The 19,834-nt window shown below is 47.0% G+C and overlaps 1 protein-coding gene across 5 annotated transcripts in view; it reads left to right on the forward strand.

The window, feature by feature from the left end:
* DGKG (diacylglycerol kinase gamma) overlaps window positions 1–19,834 on the forward strand; it is a 128,119-nt gene that overhangs the window by 68,535 nt on the left and 39,750 nt on the right. For all 5 annotated transcript variants that reach the window (XM_060010983.1, XM_069540643.1, XM_060010980.1 and 2 more), the window contains exon 13: window positions 12,509–12,686. In XM_060010983.1, coding sequence (XP_059866966.1) covers window positions 12,509–12,686 — 178 coding nt within the window. The remainder of the gene's footprint in view (window positions 1–12,508; window positions 12,687–19,834) is intronic.

Raw genomic sequence — 19,834 nt, forward strand, 5'->3', positions numbered from 1 at the left:
ATGGTAGAACATGTTAAACCATAGAGAGGCGAAAAGGAAAAGTAACGCACAGTCTCAGCAATCAGGGATCAGTACTGTTCTAATGTTGACCTTATTTCAATCCTGTAATAATATTAGCCTTTGTGTCTTTAAAAGCAGCCCTCTGGAGGACCTCTGTGATTCTTTGATTTCCTAAATCTTTATCCATTTTTAAACACAGCTCCATCCTTTCCGTCTCTCTCCCTCTTTCAGCCACGCACTGACTACAAGTTTCCTTCACTGATCCTTAAAATCTTTCAGCCTACTATGAAGAAATTGTTTCTGTCAGTTCCTCTTTAAAAATCCCATTGTTTGCTTACAGTTTCTGACACGTAACTTTTTTCTCTCTTAAATGACCCTCTTTTTATTCCCTACACATGCATACCCTGTATTTCACTTCAAGCCTCCATTCATCCTTATGCTTTTATTTTCTTGTTCTTTTCCATTTCCTTTGTTCTTTGTGAATTGCTTTGATTTTCTTTGTCTTCAGACTCCTGGCTACATATGCTTTGTGTCTCCCAAGGACTTTGGAATAATTTTTAGGGATGAATTCTCATGCCTACATTTTCACAAAGCAGGCGGGGGTATATGCAACAGAGTGGATAGATGAGGCCCGAGGAGGTCTCAGGAGACTGAGGCTGGGGTCACATGACTCAGCATGTTGGGCTAGAAGGCACCTCCACACAGATTCCTGGGCGATCTCTCGGCCTAACCTCTGCCCCAACGAGCTTATTAACTTTTCTACCCACCAAGGTCCCTTAGTGAAAGAAAAACTTTCCCCAAGCTATGTCTACCAAACAAATGCATCTTTTAAATAATAATGACCTGTGACGCCCTGTCAGTGGGAAATGTATTATTGCTCTTAGACTTTTTAGAATATTGAAAAGAATTCATGATCTTCATCTCTACACTCAGGAGATTCAGGGACCTTGGATGAGAGCTATTCCCATCCTTTTCTGCTTCTACAACTGGGTTATGAAACAGGCAGAGAATATTACCTACAAATATGTTCATTGGCTATGGTGGATAGGTCTTTGGTTATCTATCTTAGTGAGGTCGTAAACTTGCTGATCCTAGTATTCTATAGAAGAGGAATTAAGAAAGGAGAAGAATTGACTCTTTCAGGAAGGGCATATAATCTAACAAAGGAGCGGTTAAATAATGGGTGCACATACACGCGATATCTCAAGTCCATTGGGATCCACAAGTTAGTAACAACAGCAGCCACTTCCTGAGTACTCACCTTGCAACAAGCTCTGTCCCAGCACTTTGGTACACGGTCTTGTTTAATCCTCATAACAGCTCTGCATGGTGTGTATTATTTACTCAAGGAAATTGAGTCTCCTAAAGATAAGTGTTGCAAGATCAGATCAGATGAAAGGCCACATGCTCCCACAATGCCACAGCCCTCCCGGTAGGAGCTGGCCTCTGCATTACACCTCTGCTTTCCCCCTAATGTATGTGTCAGCTGAGTTGGTGGTGGGGCTCCCATTCAGGACTTGGCATATCTCTTAGGCAGTCGGCTGTCTGAAGCAAGGCCTCTATCTTATTCATCCTGTCTCCCCGGTACCTGAAATGAAGTAATTGCTCTCTAGTTATTGATTGTACAGTTTGAACCCAAGTGTAAAAAAAATCCCATAATTAGTGTGAACACTAACAGAAATTACTACTTGACCAGACTCAAGTGATACCTTTTTGTTGGAAGCCGCCAAAGTAAAAGGGACCCACCTTGCTCCAACTGCAACACAGGGTGGGAGACGGCTGAGCTTGCAGTCCGGTACTCAGGCCTTCTCCTAACTGTGAGGTGAGTGGGAAGACCTCCCACGCCCATCTCTGAGCTGTTGCTGAGAACTTTGGAAGTAGCCGAGGGTCTGGGACAACTGTGAACCCAGGACAGGAAATGCCAGAGTTCTCCCACCTCTTTCCCACCCAGGAGAATGAAGACAGTGAGTGGGCAGAGCCCATATGGCAGCAAGGGTGCAGGGCTGCTAGGGGGTCAGAAGAAGTGACTCTGAAAGGCAGAAGGAAGGGTCTCCATCCTGAGCCCTTTCTGGTGGCCAAGAAGCCTACCTGCCCCTATGGCCATCAGCCCCGCTCTATCTGCAGGCAAGTCTGACCCTTCAGAAAGCCCCATCCACCCCAAGTTGGTCTGAGCTCCCCAGACAGACAGCAAAGCCCATGAATCGGCATCCAGAGCAAGAATGCCTCAACACACCAGGACTTTTTTTAACTTGGGGAGGATGGAGCAGTGGATAGGAAACGGCGTTGCCCTCTGTCCAACTCTGAGGCAACCCACCACCGTGAGCTCTGAGAAACAGCAGTTTTGTTTTGGAAACTGGCATCCAGGGCAGGCTTGCTCCTGGAAATGAATTTGGTTCCCCCTCAGCTGCAATGTTCTACTTCCAGCCTCCCTGCCAACACCCCCTTCCAGCTGCCCCTCTCAAAGGCACCATTGTGCCCGCCTGGCACAGCAACAGAGGAGGGATGAAGAGGAAGAAAACATTTTCTGCCCATGGGATGTTCTTAAGCAGGTTGTGTGTACATGGCTTCAGTGCTGCATTCCTGGAGCCCACACAAACCCGCCAAAATGCCATCATCCCTGTCACAGATGGCAGCCACTTTCCAGCCTAACTGGCCCGCCACCACTCACTGTCAGAGAACGCGGAGCATGCAGCTAGATGGACACGGGCAGTAGGAGGGGGACCATGATGACACTTTTTCAGCACAGCACTTTAGCCTGCCAAAGCAAGGCTGAATGAAGACTCCGAATCTCTGAACTGGAAGGGGATCTGGTCCCATGTACCGCTCAACTAAAAGATTCATTCCGGCATATTCTGATAAGTACACATCCAGCCTTTTCCTGAATACTCCAAGGGTAGGAAGCTCACTACTTTTCCAGAAGCCTGTTCCATTGTTAGAAGGCTCTGACTTTCAGAAAGTTCTTCACGATGTTGAACAAGGATGTATGTCCCTTTCATCGCCATATCCTTCCCTTGTCAGCCCTTAGCACAATGCTTGGAAGAAAATAGAGGCCCAATAAGTGTTTGTGGGATGCATGACTGAATTCCCCATCTTTGGGCCTATTTCCACCATCTGGGGGCACACAGAACATGCCTTTCTGCTCCTCCACACGACTGCCCTTCATAGGGCTTAAATCTATCTTCCATGTCATCTCCTATTGATCTTTGCCGACGTCCCCAGTTCCTATACAACTTGATGTACAGACTCCTGGCTATCCTGACCACTCTTCTCTTGATAGACTCCATTTTTTCCAGTGTCCTCCTTGAAATGAAGAATCAAATCCCTTACGTCTAGAATACTCCAGAAGTAGTCTCATAGATAACAAAGCACAAAATTCCCAGGCCTCAGGTACAGGCTCTATAAGCTGGACTGTCCTCTTGATCTCGTCATTTGCATCTTCTGCAGGAAACCTGTAAGTTCATGAAGCCCACCACAAACCTGGATAAACTGGGAAAACAAGGACCTTCCTCAGTTTCGCTGACTCAGTGTTTCCTCATCTGTAAAAAAGAGGATACAGGGCTTCCCTGGTGGCGCAGTGGTTGAGAGTCCGCCTGCCGATGCAGGCGACACGGGTTCGTGCCCCGGTCCGGGAAGATCCCACATGCTGCGGAGTGGCTGGGCCCGTGAGCCATGGCCGCTGAGCCTGCGCGTCTGGAGCCTGTGCTCCGCAACGGGAGAGGCCACAACAGTGAGAGGCCCGTGTACCGCAAAAAAAAAAAAAAAAAAAAGATACAAATACCAACCTTGCAGGGCTGTAAGGATTAGACATAAAATATATGAAGTGCCTGGTTCATAATAGTTACTCAATAAATTATATCTATTAATATTATCATATAACACATGTGTATTAGTATCTAACTGCCCAAAGCAAGACATTAGCTCCTAAAATGCTATAAAGCAGCTCCTCTGAATGCAGGGGAAGCCACTGCTCTGGAAGATTTAGCTACATGCCAGGCCAAAACAAAATTTTTTAATGTAGATAATACCAGACTGTCTTTCTAGAAATGTTATCAACACCACTCAATTTCTTCCCTTTTCTTCCCTCAGGATACACATCAGATTATTGACACTAAAAACATTCTCTCTAGTTCTTCTCTAGGGAAAATAGACAGCACTATTTGCCCTGACTGCTTTTCTTTCACTCCCAATAAATTTCTCTGTTCTGGCCATAGGCCCTGCAGATATGCAGATATCTATGGCCTTCTCAGTGGTATGCTGGGGCCAGCTTGCCTGCTGGCACGTCTCTTCCTAACTCTGCTTTCGGTGATGTCACATTTGTAGCTTGAAGTTGGCCATAGTGGGAATATTTACACTGTGGAACACCACAATCAGAGCTTCTTTTTTTCCTGGAGATCCCGCTGTTAAGCATTTAGCAGGATATCACTGCCTCTAGCGTTGACCTGCAGGAGGTCCCTTAAGGAAAGGGACTGTGTCGCATTTCCACTCCATCCCCAGGGTCTAGCACAAAATAGGTTCCCAACATTCTTGATGGATGAATGAGTGCTTTTTGTCTTCTGTCCCTTAATGTTTGTCTCATATACATCATGTCCCATGTGTCCTATTCTTATTACCAGCTGTTCAGGTATAGAGTTCCCTTAGCTGTGATCAGAGGACCATTTCTTGCAGACTTGGATTAACCTTCCGTATTTCTCCCTAACCTGGGCATTCAGTCCACTTTATTCGGTCAATATACTCATCCTGGGAAGTTGTGGGAACTCGTCTGGAAGGAAAAAAACCTTGTCAGGTTTCTTTAAGGGACACCTTGGTTTTTGTTTGGGGATCTCTGTACACATTCTTCCAATTAAAAAATAGTTATATGGGACTTCTGAAATGGGTAAGACATACCAGAACTACGGAAAACACAGAGCCATGGAACATATGGTCCCTCCCTTCTGGGAGCTTAAAATCTCCTAGGGACCGGCAAATATGCATGATCTATGGCAGAATATACATTCCATATACGACAGAAAAACAATGCAATGAAAATTCAGAGAAGGGGAAGATCAATTTCTAGCTAGAGCAATTTCCTCTACAGAAAAAGCCCCAGAGAGGAGTTAGCTTTTGAGCTGGAATAGGATTTTAATACGCATAAAAGAGCTGCATGGCAGTTTAGGCAGTGAGTACAGCAGAAACAGAAGCAAGTAGGCCCAACTCTGTGGCCTATATATGTGGCCCTAATTAAGCCCTAACTCTTCCAAGAGACAGCCATGTGCTCTAGAAAGGTAACTTACCACCTCTAGGCCTCATTGTTCTCATTTTGGTAATCAGACATTACCAAACCTAATGTTCCATCTGGCTTTACCATTCTAAGATTCTGCGCTTTGGCCCTCATCCAGCTGCCAAAATTCCTCTTTACAAAATCACTCATGTCCTCTTGGTTGCCAATCTAAATGACCAAAGGTCTAATTCCAGATCTGATGACTCTGATTAGCTATGTGACAATGGACCATTCCTTTCACCTCCTTAACCTCCATTTTTCTCATCTATAAAATGAGGTAATTAGACTGAGTGATCTTTCAAGACTCTTCAGGTCTTTGATTCCATGAGAACACAGATGCAGAGATGAGAGATAGAGATCCTTTTTGGAGAATGGAAAGGAAGAATGCACAGAGAAAGTGGCATTTGTAGAAATTTGGAAGAAGAGCACAGAAAGGGTGCTAGGGTGTCCTCAAGTGTATCCTACCACTAAAGGACTGTAATAATGGGTCCAGACAAGGATCATCGTCCACTGATTAAGAACTCTATAATGGAAGAGTCAGGCTGACGACACCTGAACCCACTAACCAACCTGAACATCACCAAAAAATGAGACAACTAAACTATGTGCCTCCTGATGAGATGCAATAGGAAATACACTGATAGAGTATTCTTGCCAAAATGTCAACCCTGAATTGGATCAAGTCTCCAGATAGGCTGGGAATATGTTTTAAAAACACCTCAGAGATGCAAAGTGTGGTCCGTCATATATGCAACCTCAGTATCACCAGGGAGGATGTAGAAATGCGGTCTCAGCCCACCTCAGACCTCCCAAATCAGAATCTGCATTTTAATCATCCTGAAGTGATTTGTGTGCACGTTAAAGTTTGCTCTGCTGTACAGGACAAATGACCCATTACCCATTTCCTTCAATAAAATATTATACGGCAAGAAAAAAAAAAGAACAGGGAATTTATAGATCAGAAGAAACCTAAAAGACATATCAACCAAATTCACTCTGTAGACCTTTCAGACAAAACAATTTTTTTTTCAAATGAGACTGTTGAGGAAATTTGAACAATTACTGGCTATCAATGTTAAAGAATTATTGTTACTTTTTAAGAGTGATAAGTGAATTGAGATAATTCTTTTTTTAAGAGTCTTATCATTTAGAGATACATACAGAAGTATTTATAGATGAAATGATAGAACATCAGAGATTTGCTATAAAATAGTTCAAATGAACTGGGGTAGAGTTGAAATAAGATTAGCTGTGAATTGCTAATTGCTGAAGCTGAGATTTGGGGTACATGGGATTTATTATTTTTAAAGTCCAGGAAGGAGTCACCAAAGATGGGAGAGACAATCAAGATAATGCAGAGGCAGGGAACCCAAGAAAGAAAATTTCAAGCTGAAAGGGGACAAATGCCCCCAGAGGCATCGAGGCCTGGGTTACACTTTATAATCTGGCCTGGAAGAGGTCATTCCAGAGAGCAGACACTGCCCGATGGCAGGAGTATGAAACAAAACAATCTGTGTTCTAAACTGGAGAAAATCAGCGTAGTCCGTGGCACCGTGAATCGAGGTCAGAAGACGGGAGAATTTCCTAGTTGCTAAAAACTGAAACAGGTCATCAAATAAATTATGGGATCTCCTTCTCTGAGGACCTTCCTAAATAGGATCGTCCGGGCTGAAATGCAGGCGGCCTCACTCAGATCCGCCGCCTTTTTCAGGTCACCGAGGCCGGCAGGTACGCACCCGGGGCTCGGAAAAGCCCGAGGCCCGGGCAGGGAAGCACCACTGCCCTCTCTCACTTCCTCGGCTCTCCGCCCCTCAGAGAGCACGGAGAACTTGGCGGGTCCTAGTTCTGCCCCAAATTATGGGGATTTTAAGGATCTGAGAGGTGGGGGAGGGGGTTGGGGGAATGGGATGAATACGACAACCCACCGGCCCTCCACCAAACCAACCATCCCTTGGCTTAGAAACTAGAACTATGGGTACTGTCGTCGCAAGTGGGGACGACTGTTGAACTTGCCGACAGCTGCGGCCGGCGCAGCAAGGCCTGGAGCAGGCGGGCGCGGGCGGCTCCCGGCCTGGGCTCCGGCAGATTCCTGAACGGCTTCCAGGCGGGCAGGAACCGGGCTGGCCTGGATGCACCCCACCCCACCCCGCGCCTGCAGCGCTGCTGCCTCGGACCCGGGCGGCCCGCGTCCGGCACCTCGCAGCCCGCGCCCACTCTGAGCACAACTTGGGGCTTGTGCGAGCTTGCTGCCGGGCAGCCGGGACAACAGCTCTCTGTTTCGACCCATACCCGGCTGTAAATACCTGGGTTTCGCTGCAGCGCAGCCTCGGCTCAGGGGCGAGCCTGCCAGCCCGGTCCTAGGTTAGCGATGGCCAACGGTGAGCACAGGGACCGCCGTCCTCCTTGCGCTCTCCCCAGGAGGCGCCCCCCACCCGGGTCCCAGCAGGGGGAGGGGGGCCCTATGATGTCATGGAACTATTGGAGGATTTAGCTCAGGAACCCGCCGGGAGCGGCCCTGGGGCTGGTGTTCCATTTAAGCCTACAGTGTACTTCTCTGGGCTCCACGTTCCCAGATCTAGCACGGCAACTTTCTACCTTTCCCGAGCCTTAAGCAGCCCTGGGGTTCTGAAAGAAATCAGTGTGTGGTGTCCAGGCCAAGAAGCGTGGAGAACAGGCATGCAGGTATGGTCAGGCAAGGCTCCCACTAGCATGAGCTGGGCCAAGGGGCCATTAAAATGCTTCCAGCAAGATCTCAGGTAGTGGGAGGATGATTTCAGGCTGAAAAATGCCTCATGGCACAGGTAATATTATTATTAACTGTAATAACAATGCAGACAGTTTTGGAATGCTGCTGTCTTCCAGAGACCAGTCAAACCCTCGAAGTAAATGTTATTTCCCCATCCCCACCCCATCTTACGGATGACAGATTAAAGCTCAAAGAGGTTAAGGAACCAACACAGGATCGCACAGCTGGCAAGTGACAGAGCCAGGATTTAAACCCATATCTCTTTGTCTCCAAGCCTAGGCATGCTCCTTCCAAGACAAGGCACTGCCTCTCAATTTCCAAATAGGTGCATTCCAAAGGTGGGGAGCAGCTACATCCAACAGTCCCCAGCCTCCCCCCACCTCTTCTACTCGCCCCAGTCCACCTATGACTCAGTGAGATAGTGGGGGAAGGGGACCTTCTATCATAAAGCAGAGTGAGGACTGTTTGCTCTTCCAGAGAGAGGTTAACGGCTTACCAAGTTAATAACTAACACTCCTAGCTTGTTATGACTAGAGATGGAGGGGACAGAGTACACTTAAAACAGCAGTAGGGAAGAAAGGTGACTTTATGGAATACCGTGTGCCAAGGACTGTGCTGTGCTAATGGTTTACTTTTTTTTTTTAACACAAATCTGGCACAGAAGCAAGATATAATACTGATACCAACATTGACGTGCCAGACACTGCTCTAAGTACTCTACAATACAGAGTAGTAGTGGGAGATTTCAATTATTCAAACAACAGCTGGAAGTTTAATTTTGCGACAAGTCTAGCATCAGCAAAAGTCCCAGTTTGCTGCACTGACTCTTTCGTCTCCAGAGTAGAATCTGGCATCTGACTTGCCTGGGTTTGCAACCAAGCTCTGCCAGCCTGTAGAGGGGAAGTTGTGTAGGCTTAAGCCAGCACCCTAACCCCTCTGAGACCCTGTCCCTTGGGAGTAGCAATGGTGCCTCCCTCACGGTGTTCATGTGAGCATCCCAAGAGAGAATGTAAGGGAAGGACCAGCACAAGGAAGCTCTTGTCAAATAGCTGCTAGTATTATTATTATTACTTCTAGAAGGGAGGGGGCGTTTTGGCCAACAATGAATAAATTGAGGTCATGCGGAAGTCACTACAACCAACAGAGAAAGTGACTGAGTGGTCTAGGAGGTGAAAAGCGTTCAAGAACTCAATGCTGGGCACAGCGTTGAGCAAAGCTAATTTCAGAGTTTGGAGAAAAGTCTGACCCAGTGAATAAGTCAGAGAATAAGTCTGACATTTATAAATCCCTAAATAAGAATATGTGTGGGGCTTCCCTGGTGGCGCAGTGGTTGAGAGTCCGCCTGCCGAATCAGGGGACACGGGTTCATGCCCCGGTCCGGGAAGATCCCACATGCCGCGGAGCGGCTGGGTCCGTGAGCCATGGCCACTGAGCCTGCGCGTCCGGAGCCTGTGCTCCGCAGCGGGAGAGACCACAACAGTGAGAGGCCCGCGTACCGCAAAAGAAAAAAAAAAAAAAAAAAAAAAAGAATATGGAAAGCATACCTCTTTAGGACTTTGACATTCCGAAAGAGTTTTTTTTTTATTTTTTCCAGAGAGAGAGTAGCCTTAACCAAAAATGGAAGAACAAATGATAAAGGTAGATATCAGAGCCCAAAGCTGATCGGTAGAGAACTAACTGGCCTTGGAAAACATACACACTTGAATCCAAGTTGCTGGACAAACCTATAGATGGCATTCGGGGACCACTCTGACAAATCCAGAAAACACAGTGGGTTCCATCCAATGAGAGGCAAACACACAAATGCCCCAGTTTTTAAAAATTAGTAAAGGATACATTCTGGAAACCACAGACTGATATACTTCATCCCAACCCCTGGCAAAATTCTGGAATAAAGTATTAACCAAGTACTTGCCCTTTACAGATATTAATGGCTTAATATGAGTTCTCTTATTCCTTTTCTGATAGAGGTTGTAGGGTGGTTATTTAGGAAATGCTATTTGATCTCAGCACAATGTCTTATGTTTTAGTGGAAAGAGCACAGAATTGAGGTCTGAACACCTGGATACTAGTCTAACTCCACCATTAGTAAGTTGGATGACCACAGGCAAGATCTTTAACCTCACTGGGCCTCACTGATGAAAGATAGGACATGTTCTCTTGGGTCCCTCTCATCTCTGAGTTCCATGATTCCATACTGTAATGAAAAGTAGGCTGGGTGACAGTCCTGTTCAGAGGGTGCAGCCCTGATAAGGCAGCCACACCCCAAGGGCCATTTAATGCACAATATCTGGTGTGTTAAACTGACCAAGGAGAGGGCTTATTCCCTGTTTTGCCCTTTATATATGTGTATTAATGGACCTAATCTGCAAATAATAGGAGAGCTATTGCATAGGGTCACAGAATGAAGATTTAATATAAACTAGATGAACTGGTGGGGGCTTGGGCTGAAAGTCAGATGAAATTAAATAAGTGCAAAACCCTCTGTCTAAGTTATTTAAAAATACACAAGTTCAGGATGGGGAAGACTGGGCTGAGAAGTAGATGATGGGATGAGGGCCTGAGTGCCTGAGATGACCACCCGCTCAAGCTGAAGTGATTCAGTCGTCATATAGCTGCTCATAAAAGAGCTAGTGCAAACTTGATCATATTTAACACTAAGGATAATGATCATGGGGGACATGTTGAGCCTCTACCTGGGCTCCCCACATTATTTCATCTCTGGGGCGTGATAATATTAGGGGATCTCAGCCCCAGGAAGTGCTGGTGACATTGCCGCCTGTGCCATCAGATCCTGCCATTGGTGTTCTTTTCAGTGCCAGGACCTTATGGAGTAGGACAGCAACAAACCGTAGTGTGTACAGAACGGGGCAAGTCCCACAGGAGGAGCCAGAGACTTGACAGTGCTCAACCCTGAGGCACAACTAAATGGTGGTGTGAGAGGGAAGAGAGAGAAAGGAGTGGGTAAGACTGAGACTCCGACAGCCTGCCGTCAACCTGTGTACTTCCGTTTGTAAGTTGTGTGACTTTGGGCAAGTTACTTAACTGCCTCTGTGCCTCAGTTTCCCCAAAAGTACAGTGAGGGTAATCGTAGTAACTAACTTATAAGATTATTATGAAGGTAATAAATGAGATGTGTATAAAGCCTACCTGGCCAATGGCAACGTTTAATGCATATGCGTGATGCTGCTGCTGCTGATGGTTGCACATCATCGTGTACCCAGTGGGCACTTCCGTGGAGAAGGAGGTTCATCCTGTCTGACTTCAGAAGGGAGAATAAGACCAGCGGGTGGAAGCAGGAAGGAAGAGAATCAGGTTCAACATGAAAAGACCTCTGAAATAATCAGAACTTCCTAATAAAGGAATTCCCAGTCACCAAAGAAGCTCACTCTCTACCATTTTGTAGCTGGGGAGACAAGTCATGGGGATGATAAGATACGATAAATTGAGAGCTGCAAAGAAATCAGGAAGTATGCCAAAATGAATGGCAACAAGCCCTACCTTTCTATGACTCATCTGTTAAGAAATCTCTGGAAGTTTGGATTTGTTGGTAACCTCAAAGATAGTGGATTTTTGTTGCATGCTTTTGATTTTTTTTCCTGCCTCACATTAAGCAAGACGACGAGCTTGGGCTTTGTAGTCAGATTCCCCAGCTTTGAACCCCTGCTCTGTTATTTATCAACTGTGCAATCTTGGATAGCTTAGCTTACCTCTCTGGGTAATGTTTTCTTCTGTTAATGAAGTAGACTACCTCCAATCCTGAGGAACGAGGATCAGAGCTAATCTATTTTTTGCTGCGTTGGTAAGCATTATGCCAAAGTAGGCTGACTTTATAGATATGTGAGACAGGCAGATTGGAGCCTACTGGCCTTTTGTACCTGGCGGTGATGTGGGTGGTAGAGACTGGATAAAGAAACTCTGCTACATCAGCAAGCACATATGCCAAAATTGCACTTACGATAGAGATACAGGAGACAGGAAAATTCTGAAAGCCATCCAAATCTTAAAGTCTTATACTTCTCACAGGAGGGGTAAAATAAGAAGAGGTAAAATGAAACTTTTCTGTCATTTGTTGAGAATATGCAGTGTTAGGTTCTGGACTCAATGCTCCACCAGATCACAGTGGTTACGGAGGGGCAGGATTGATGAGAATGAGGTTGGACTGGTGAACAGTTTGCAGTTGTCTTCTGAACCATCCCTAAAGCCCTTCTAGATCTATAGACGGTTCCTGGAGCTTTGTGCTGTCTCCCCAGAGCTGACCAGGACTGGACCTCCCTCACCCCACTGCAGTGGCCAAAGCATTAGGCCTGAGCAGTGTTGCCCAAGATTCAGCTTCTGACAGAGGCTGGCTGGTGGCTGACAGCCTTTCACATTCTCCATGAGAGCCCACACCCCACGTGCACACACACGCACACACACACACACACATACACATACATACATGCCACCTTGGGTTGGGATATACTGAGGACACTAACGGATGAAATTCTCTCTCTGCCCCTCAGTGTGACGGAGTTGGGGTGGACCTGAGCGGCATCTTCCTTGAAGGCATTGCTATTCTCAACATTCCCAGCATGTACGGTGGCACCAATCTCTGGGGAGAAACCAAGAAGAACCGGGCTGTGATCCGGGAAAGCAGGAAGGTCATCACTGACCCCAAGGAACTGAAATTCTGCATTCAAGGTAAGCCCAGCATGAGGAAAATTGCTCCAGGTCAGTGGGAGGGATGTTTAGGCGGGTCTGGCAGCAAACTGTGTTAGGGTCTACAGCAGGCTCTAGAAGCTTCTACAGCTTTACAGGGACTCGGAGATACACTGACTCATCATCCCTGATGCTGCAATGTTTAATAACCTAATTGAGAAAAGTTACAATAAGGGAGCCCAAAATGACAGTCAGTAGTCAAACTGTGGGACTCCATGAGGTTAGGGTCAAAGGCTGTTTGTGTCAAGGTTACCAGTGTCCTTCAGTAACTAAATCCAATAGTCAGTTTTCAATCTTGATCTTGCTTCATCTGTCAGCAGCATCTGACCCAACTGGTCACTCCTTCTTCCTGGAAACACTGTCCACTCAGCTTCCAGGACTCCACACCTTCCTGGTTTCCCACTGGTCACTCCTTCTTAGTCTCTTTTGCTGAGTCCTCATCTTCTCTCTAACCTCTTTGTACGGGAGGGTCCCCGGCCCTCTTCTCTTTTCTGTCTGTACTCACTTCTTTGATGATCTCATCGAGTAGTGAGACTTTATTTAAATACCACGTGAGTGCCGGTGACTCAGCAAGTCCAAAACTGATCTCTGACGTCCCTCCCCCAAACCTTCTCCACCCACAGCCTTCTCCATCTCAGTTGACGATAACTCAAACCTGCCCGCTGCTTAAGCCAAAACACTTGGCACCATCCTCGATTCCCTTTTATCTCATATCTCATACCCAACCCATCCAAAAATCTGTTAGCTCTACTCTTTAAAAACATCTAAGATTCCTACCACCCTGGTCTGAGCCACCATCCCTTATCCCCTGGATTACTGCAAACCCTCCCAACTGGATTCCCTGCTTCTTCCCCCACCCTCTACAGTCACTTCTCACCACTGCATCAGAATGCCCCTGGGAAAATATGTCTGTCCATGCCACTCTCCTGCTCAGAATCCTGCAGTGGCTCAGACTGAAAGCTAAAGCTCTTCATGTGGCCTAGAGGGTCCTAGAGGGTTTGGCCTCTCGTCACCTCCGGACTGCATCTTCTGTTACTGCCCCCTCACTCCCTCTGCCTCTGCCACCCTGCCATGAGCCGACTCTTCTTCCTGCCTGGAACAACTGGATAGTGTGCCTTAGAGGCCATCAACTACCCGCCAGGATACAGGACACAGCTTTCTGAGAGTGCCCTTAAAACTACCTTCAGCCCTACCCCTTACCAGCCACTGCCACCAGCAAACCAGACGGGCCTCAATCAAAGTTCCTGGCAGCTCTGCCTCTTCTGTGGATCAGATGAGCCGGCCCCGCTGATCCGCAGGGATTCTCAGTGGCCTGGTGAGCCAGAGTAGGGGTGTGGGGAGAAGCCGTATGTGAGGGCTTTGGCAAAGACCCCACCTGAGGAGGCAGGAGAATGGATTCAAATCCAAGTGCTGGCACTAACCTACTTTTTGGGACGTTGGTTTTCTTTGCCATAAAACCAGCATCTGGTATAAAAGTTTTAATGACTGAATGGATGGGATTGACCAGACCATTGATTTTTAAACTAGACCTGCCTATCGAAAATGAAGTCCTGGGCCCCAGCCCAGATCTCCAGAATCAATCTCTGGGTTGGTTCCTGGGAACCTAAATTTGTAATGAGCTCCCCAGACGATCGGATGGGCTGCCGGGTTTGAGAACCACCAACATAGACAAGTGTCCAGGAATCTGGGTCTGGGTTCTTTGATGTCCCAGGTGGTTAGTCCTAAGGCTGGATGTGATCCCACCAGTAGAAGGAGACAAAACTTGGCCAACCATTGAGGGAATGGTTACTGCCTTATTTCAGACCTACCTATTAAACAATCAGATTGTCATATTCTGAAGCAAGGTCATCAAGAGGGGTCATCTGCACACCTGTGTCCTTTAAGAGAAGACTTGGGAATTTTTTTTTCCCTGCTTCCCTCTTAAGTCCCCTTTATTTCAGAGTAAACTTTTCAATTTGTATAAATTATTAAACTCAATAATGTGTTCCTCCTTCCTCCCTTGGCAGGGGAAGTTGTGGGTGCTAGCAGAGGGTGGGGGAAGCATTGGAAGTTGTAGAAAGTTTCTGCAAACTTTCCCACCCCAGTGTTCCCACCCCAGCCGCCACTCTGGCATCCAGGCAGAGCAGAATCAGGGCAGAATCCCCCTCCCCTCAGGCAGGGGCTGGGGGCCGCTCTTGCTGAGGATGTTTTCTGGTTGGGGCTCAAGGACAATCGTCATCTTCCCTTGTATGTCTTACCGTATATCTTCCCCTTCTTCAAGCAAGAGTAATGTGTCTGCTGATCGCTCATGACCTTCATGTACAGGAACTCTCTTCCCAAAATCCCCCTTTCCCACCCCAAGAATATGCTTTCAGAGCTAAAAATGCAGCTACTTCCTGTTCTTTAGATGAGGACAGGAGCTGATCAGAGCAGAGACTGAGGAGGGAGTCTTGGCTTCTGGGCTTTGCAGAGAACGAACCTACAGTGAAAGCTTTTTCTTAAAGGGCCATGATCTCCTTTAAGATGAGATGTTAATGAGGAAACGCTAAAGAGGCAACCCATTTTAAAAAGTGGCAAAGCATTGGCCTGGGAGTCAAGAGTCCTGGGTTCCAGTCCAGACTTTGCCTCTCACTAGTGTATGATGTTGGGCAAGTCCTTTCAACTTCTTGGGTTTCAGTTTTCATTATCTGTAAAATAGGCAAATCTGACAATCCTACAGGTTCCTGTAGAGCGTAGGTTGCTTACAGCTCCACAGAATTAAGGCACGGCCAGGTTTTGGTCTAGTGGACTCCTTGAACAGAATTATATGGCAGGTTTCTTCCTTCTTTCGGTGTGTTTTGTCTCGGTTTATAGGTCAGTGGCTGAGAAGGTAGGGATCTTCCTCTGCAGGCTCTTTATTTGTTGGGATTTGTTATTCCTTGGCAGATTCACTAGGGTTGGAGGTGAGGGAGAGGTCAGAGGAGAATAGTGGGAGGGAGGGGGTTTATCATAGGAAGTGTTAAAGGAAATGACAACAGAAAATGTTACTGTCAAATCTCATCACAGGTCAGTCTTTCTCCTTGGAAAAGCAAGCCAAGAAAGAAGGTCAATCAAGATTAGCATGGAATGAGTTCCATAAAACCATTGGCTGATTAGAAAGCAAGAAGTGGTCTTGGGGAAAGTACCAAGCTTGCAGTTGAATGACCTGGGTTTAAATTTAGGCTTTACACTTTCTAGTCTTATAAACCTTGGAAAGTTACCCAACCTCTCTGAGTCTCAGCTTCCTCACCTGTAAAATTGGCATCATAATACCTAGCTTGTCATGATGATGGATGTCAGAGTGCCTGGAACATAGTATAAGCTTAAAATTTTCTCCTCACCTTTAAGACTATGTTATGTTGGGGCATACCAGCTGAATGACTGATTTTGAAGTTCTCAGGTTTAGCATTGCTACCTATCTGTACTATCACTAAGAAAGAGCAGAGATCCTGCCAAACTCCAGCCCAGCCTTTGCCCCAGCACATTAAACCTATACCATCAATTGTACCTTCTGCCTCCTTTCCTAGACCTTTCAAATTCCAAGGATGGAGGCTGGATAGTATTCATCTTTTCCCCAGTGCCTGACCCCGTGTAGTTAGTCCAAAAAAGGTTATTGGATAAATGAGAGGTACCTGGGCAATGGTTCTTTTTAGTTTTTATAATACCAGTAAGAATAGTGACAGGTATTTATATTTCATTTTGGCTTGCAGATAGTTTTACATATATTAACTTAACCTAACCCTAACCAGAAACCCATGAGCAAGGTTATACCCACTCCCCTCCATGTCCCTATTTCATAGTTGGGAAAAACAGAGGCCCAGAGAAGCAATAGGACTTATACAATTTATGTCCAGTGGTCGCATCAGAACCAAGTCCCTGATTCCTAGCCTAGCCCCAAGTGGCTAGTGTCCAACTAGAAAATTTATTTGAGGTCCTACTATGTGTTCTGCACAAGCCAGACAGTCAGAAAACAGGAAGCATTTATGTTCCAGTCCAAGGAAAGGCTCCATATACACTTGGTTGAAATTCTGCTCCTCCTACAAGACCTACCTCAAGGGCCATCTCCTTCCTAGAGCCTGTGGTGGCACCTCTGGAAGTGAGTCTGGCCTCCGAATTCCTAGAGCATTTAATTTGGGCTTCTGTCTTGACAGTACACTGATTATGGGTTGCATTGTCTCGTAGGCACATGTATCCTCATCATATTTTTCTCCTGCCAGTACCTGGAAAATGGGGAGCATGTGTTCTTCATCTCTGTGTCCCCTTCAAAGCCTAACATCCTACCTGGCTCAGGTTGTTCTACAGAAATGTTTGTCGGAGGGCGGTGGGGGGGCGGGGAAGGAATCTTGCCTTTGGCCTGTGAGCACAGTGGGCAGTAGATTCTGGAGCTGGACAGGAGCAGACCCTCAGGGAAAAATCTTAAAAAAAAAATAGTCTTACAAAGAGTTCGATGCAAATATTTGTGAGACTGAGAATTTAGTTTCATGGAACCATTAGAAACTCATTTGATAAGTAAGATGTGCTGGCTGTCTTCAAATAAGTAATTCAAATATAGCCTGGAGGACTTATAGCTGAGAGTCGCTGTAGAGTAAGGGACTGACCATTGAACTAGAAGCTAGAAGACCCAGACCTCCCCACCACCAGCCATGTGATGTTAGTTGAATCATTGAATTTTTCCAAGCCTCCATTTCAACCCTTGCAACATGGAAACAATTATAATCTCTCTCCATCAGCATAGTCCCCTTGTTTTGAGAGTTAAATGAGATCATCCATGTAGAACACTTAGCAGAATGCCTGGAACGTGGTGAGCGCTTGATCAATAGTAATCAGAAAAATTGTTAAGTGATCAGTGGAAGGTGATGAGTATTTAGTACGTGAGAAAAGGGCCAAATTTAGAATTTCACTCTCTCTACTTCTGCTTCAGTAATTTGGTCTGGATTATCTTTAAATTACCTATGGTTCTAACAGCCCACAACTCTAGGGTTACTTGTTGGCACTGTGCTTAAGTGTGTTTGGCTGTTGCTGCCTATGTGGAGGTTCCACCTGAGTGGCTATCCAGCGAAGCCAGGTGAGGGTAGGGTACCAAGCCTTGAATCACCAAGGGCATGCATGGCACAAGCTAGATCAGTCCCCCCCGAGGCTAGGGAGCGAAGCCCTGGAAGCTCTGCCGTTGTTTCTCTCCAGCCCCACCCTGGATGTGAATGCGGGAGACTTCCTACACATGTTCTCAGAATCTTCTCTGAGACTCGTGTATGCCCCCGTCCAGCCTTCAGCCTTGAGCCAGCAGCAACCTTGAGGCTGTGTCACCCAGAGCTGGCCACCTCACCCTCAGTGAGGTTTCTTAGTCAACCCCGTGTGAACTGCATCCAGGGTGTCCTAGACAAGATTCTAAACAGAGAGGGCAAGATCTCCCCAGACTTTCACTAGGGAATAATTTTTGCAATTCCTGGTAAACAAAAACAGGGAGACCTTTGGTAGGATATACATTTTGAGTCAGTTTCCCAGCAGCAGTGATAGGCTTTCTGTCATTTATTCAACACACACCTTCGAAACACAGACCAAATGCCAGGCACCAGGGCACATTGATGAGCAAAACCAGATCTAGTGCCTGCAGCCATTAGGGAGTGCGGGAACCAGGCCTCAGTAAAACAATCCCACAGAGAGGCATGTAGTTAGGATCTGTGATAAGTGCTAAGAGGGAGAGTCGCATGGCTACTCAGCACCCCAGCAAGGCCAGCCAGCCACTGCGTGGCTCACAGATAGGCTCGCTAGCCTGGAACTCAAACCAACTAGCAGGCACTCACACAGGCACCCTCCTGGCAAAAGCATACGGTCATCAAATCTGCCACCCAGATGCCAGGGTCTTACCTGGGAAGAGGAAAACCCTCCCACTTCAGAGTCAGTTGACACCACTCCTTCGTGGGCACAGGTGGTTCAACCTGCCTGTGCACTGTGCCCATGTGGATCTTCACTAATGGCATGGGTCTTACCCTGAATCCCAAAGCCAGATAAAGGGATGCCATCCAGCTGTCAGAGATCCACCCTCCCGGGTGGTGAGCCAGAGCTCAGATGAGACAATAGGATAATCATGGGTACATGAGTTCATTGCTTCTCAGGGCTCTCTCCTCACTTGTAGGAAACCATAACAGAAAGTGGCCGGTTGGGTTCAGGAGCTGTCCAGGGTTGTATGTTCCCAATTTTCCCATTTGGTGGAGATCTGACCAGAAAGACAGTCGTAGTGAGCAATTGCCAGCCACTCACGGCTCATTCGGGTTGAAAAATAGAAATGTTCCTAAAAAGTGTGCATTTCACAGAGGTCTCTCTGGGCAAGGTCTCACCTAGGGGCTGAGATGGAGCAAGGCTAGCAACCCCTAAAGAGCCTGGCGGGCACTTGGGGGGGGTGTGCGCTGGGACGCCCCTCAGCGCTGGGAAGTAACCATGGCAACACACCAGTCATTCCTCTGCATCAGTGGCAGGCCTACAGAGAGACTCTGCTCTGCTTTTCACAGGAAATCACAGCTTTGTCACTCAGTCCCTCAAGCACCCACGTTGGAATCAACATGCCCCAAACCCAGATGAGGCATTCTCTTCTCCCTCTTTACACACCCTCCCCCTTCTCCTGAAGCCCATTGCCCATCCCCACATTCCCTGCCTTGTTGATAGCATCACCTGTTGCCCAAGCTAGAGACCCAGAGTGATGCATTTCCCATCACAGCGGCTCATGGAACTCTCCTGTAATTATTTGCTCACATGGTGTCTCTCCCACCCAATGTGAGCTCCTCGGCTCCAGATATCATCGTTCCTTCTACATCCCTGTGCCTGGCACGGCCTCTGAGACCTTGAAGGAGCTTATTAATATTGGTTGACCAAAAGCACCCAGCGTCAGGGGCACCTGGAGCAGTAAGATAGGGAACCGTGTTTGATGGGATGAAATTTGTGTGTGTGATGCTCGTGAGCAATGTTGCAGAGCTGCTGTGCCAGCATCGGGCTGGACAGGAGGCCAGGAGGTCTGCCTTCCATCCTCACTGGTCCCTTCTCCGAGCCCCTGTGTGTTCCCAGCTGCCTCTACATCACGCAGTCTCTCCGTACCTGTCAGGGTTGCCTGCTGGACTCTGCGGGTTAGGCTAGGTGTGTTT

This window comes from Delphinus delphis, chromosome 4 (assembly GCF_949987515.2).
Source record: "Delphinus delphis chromosome 4, mDelDel1.2, whole genome shotgun sequence".
NCBI lineage: Eukaryota > Metazoa > Chordata > Mammalia > Artiodactyla > Delphinidae > Delphinus > Delphinus delphis.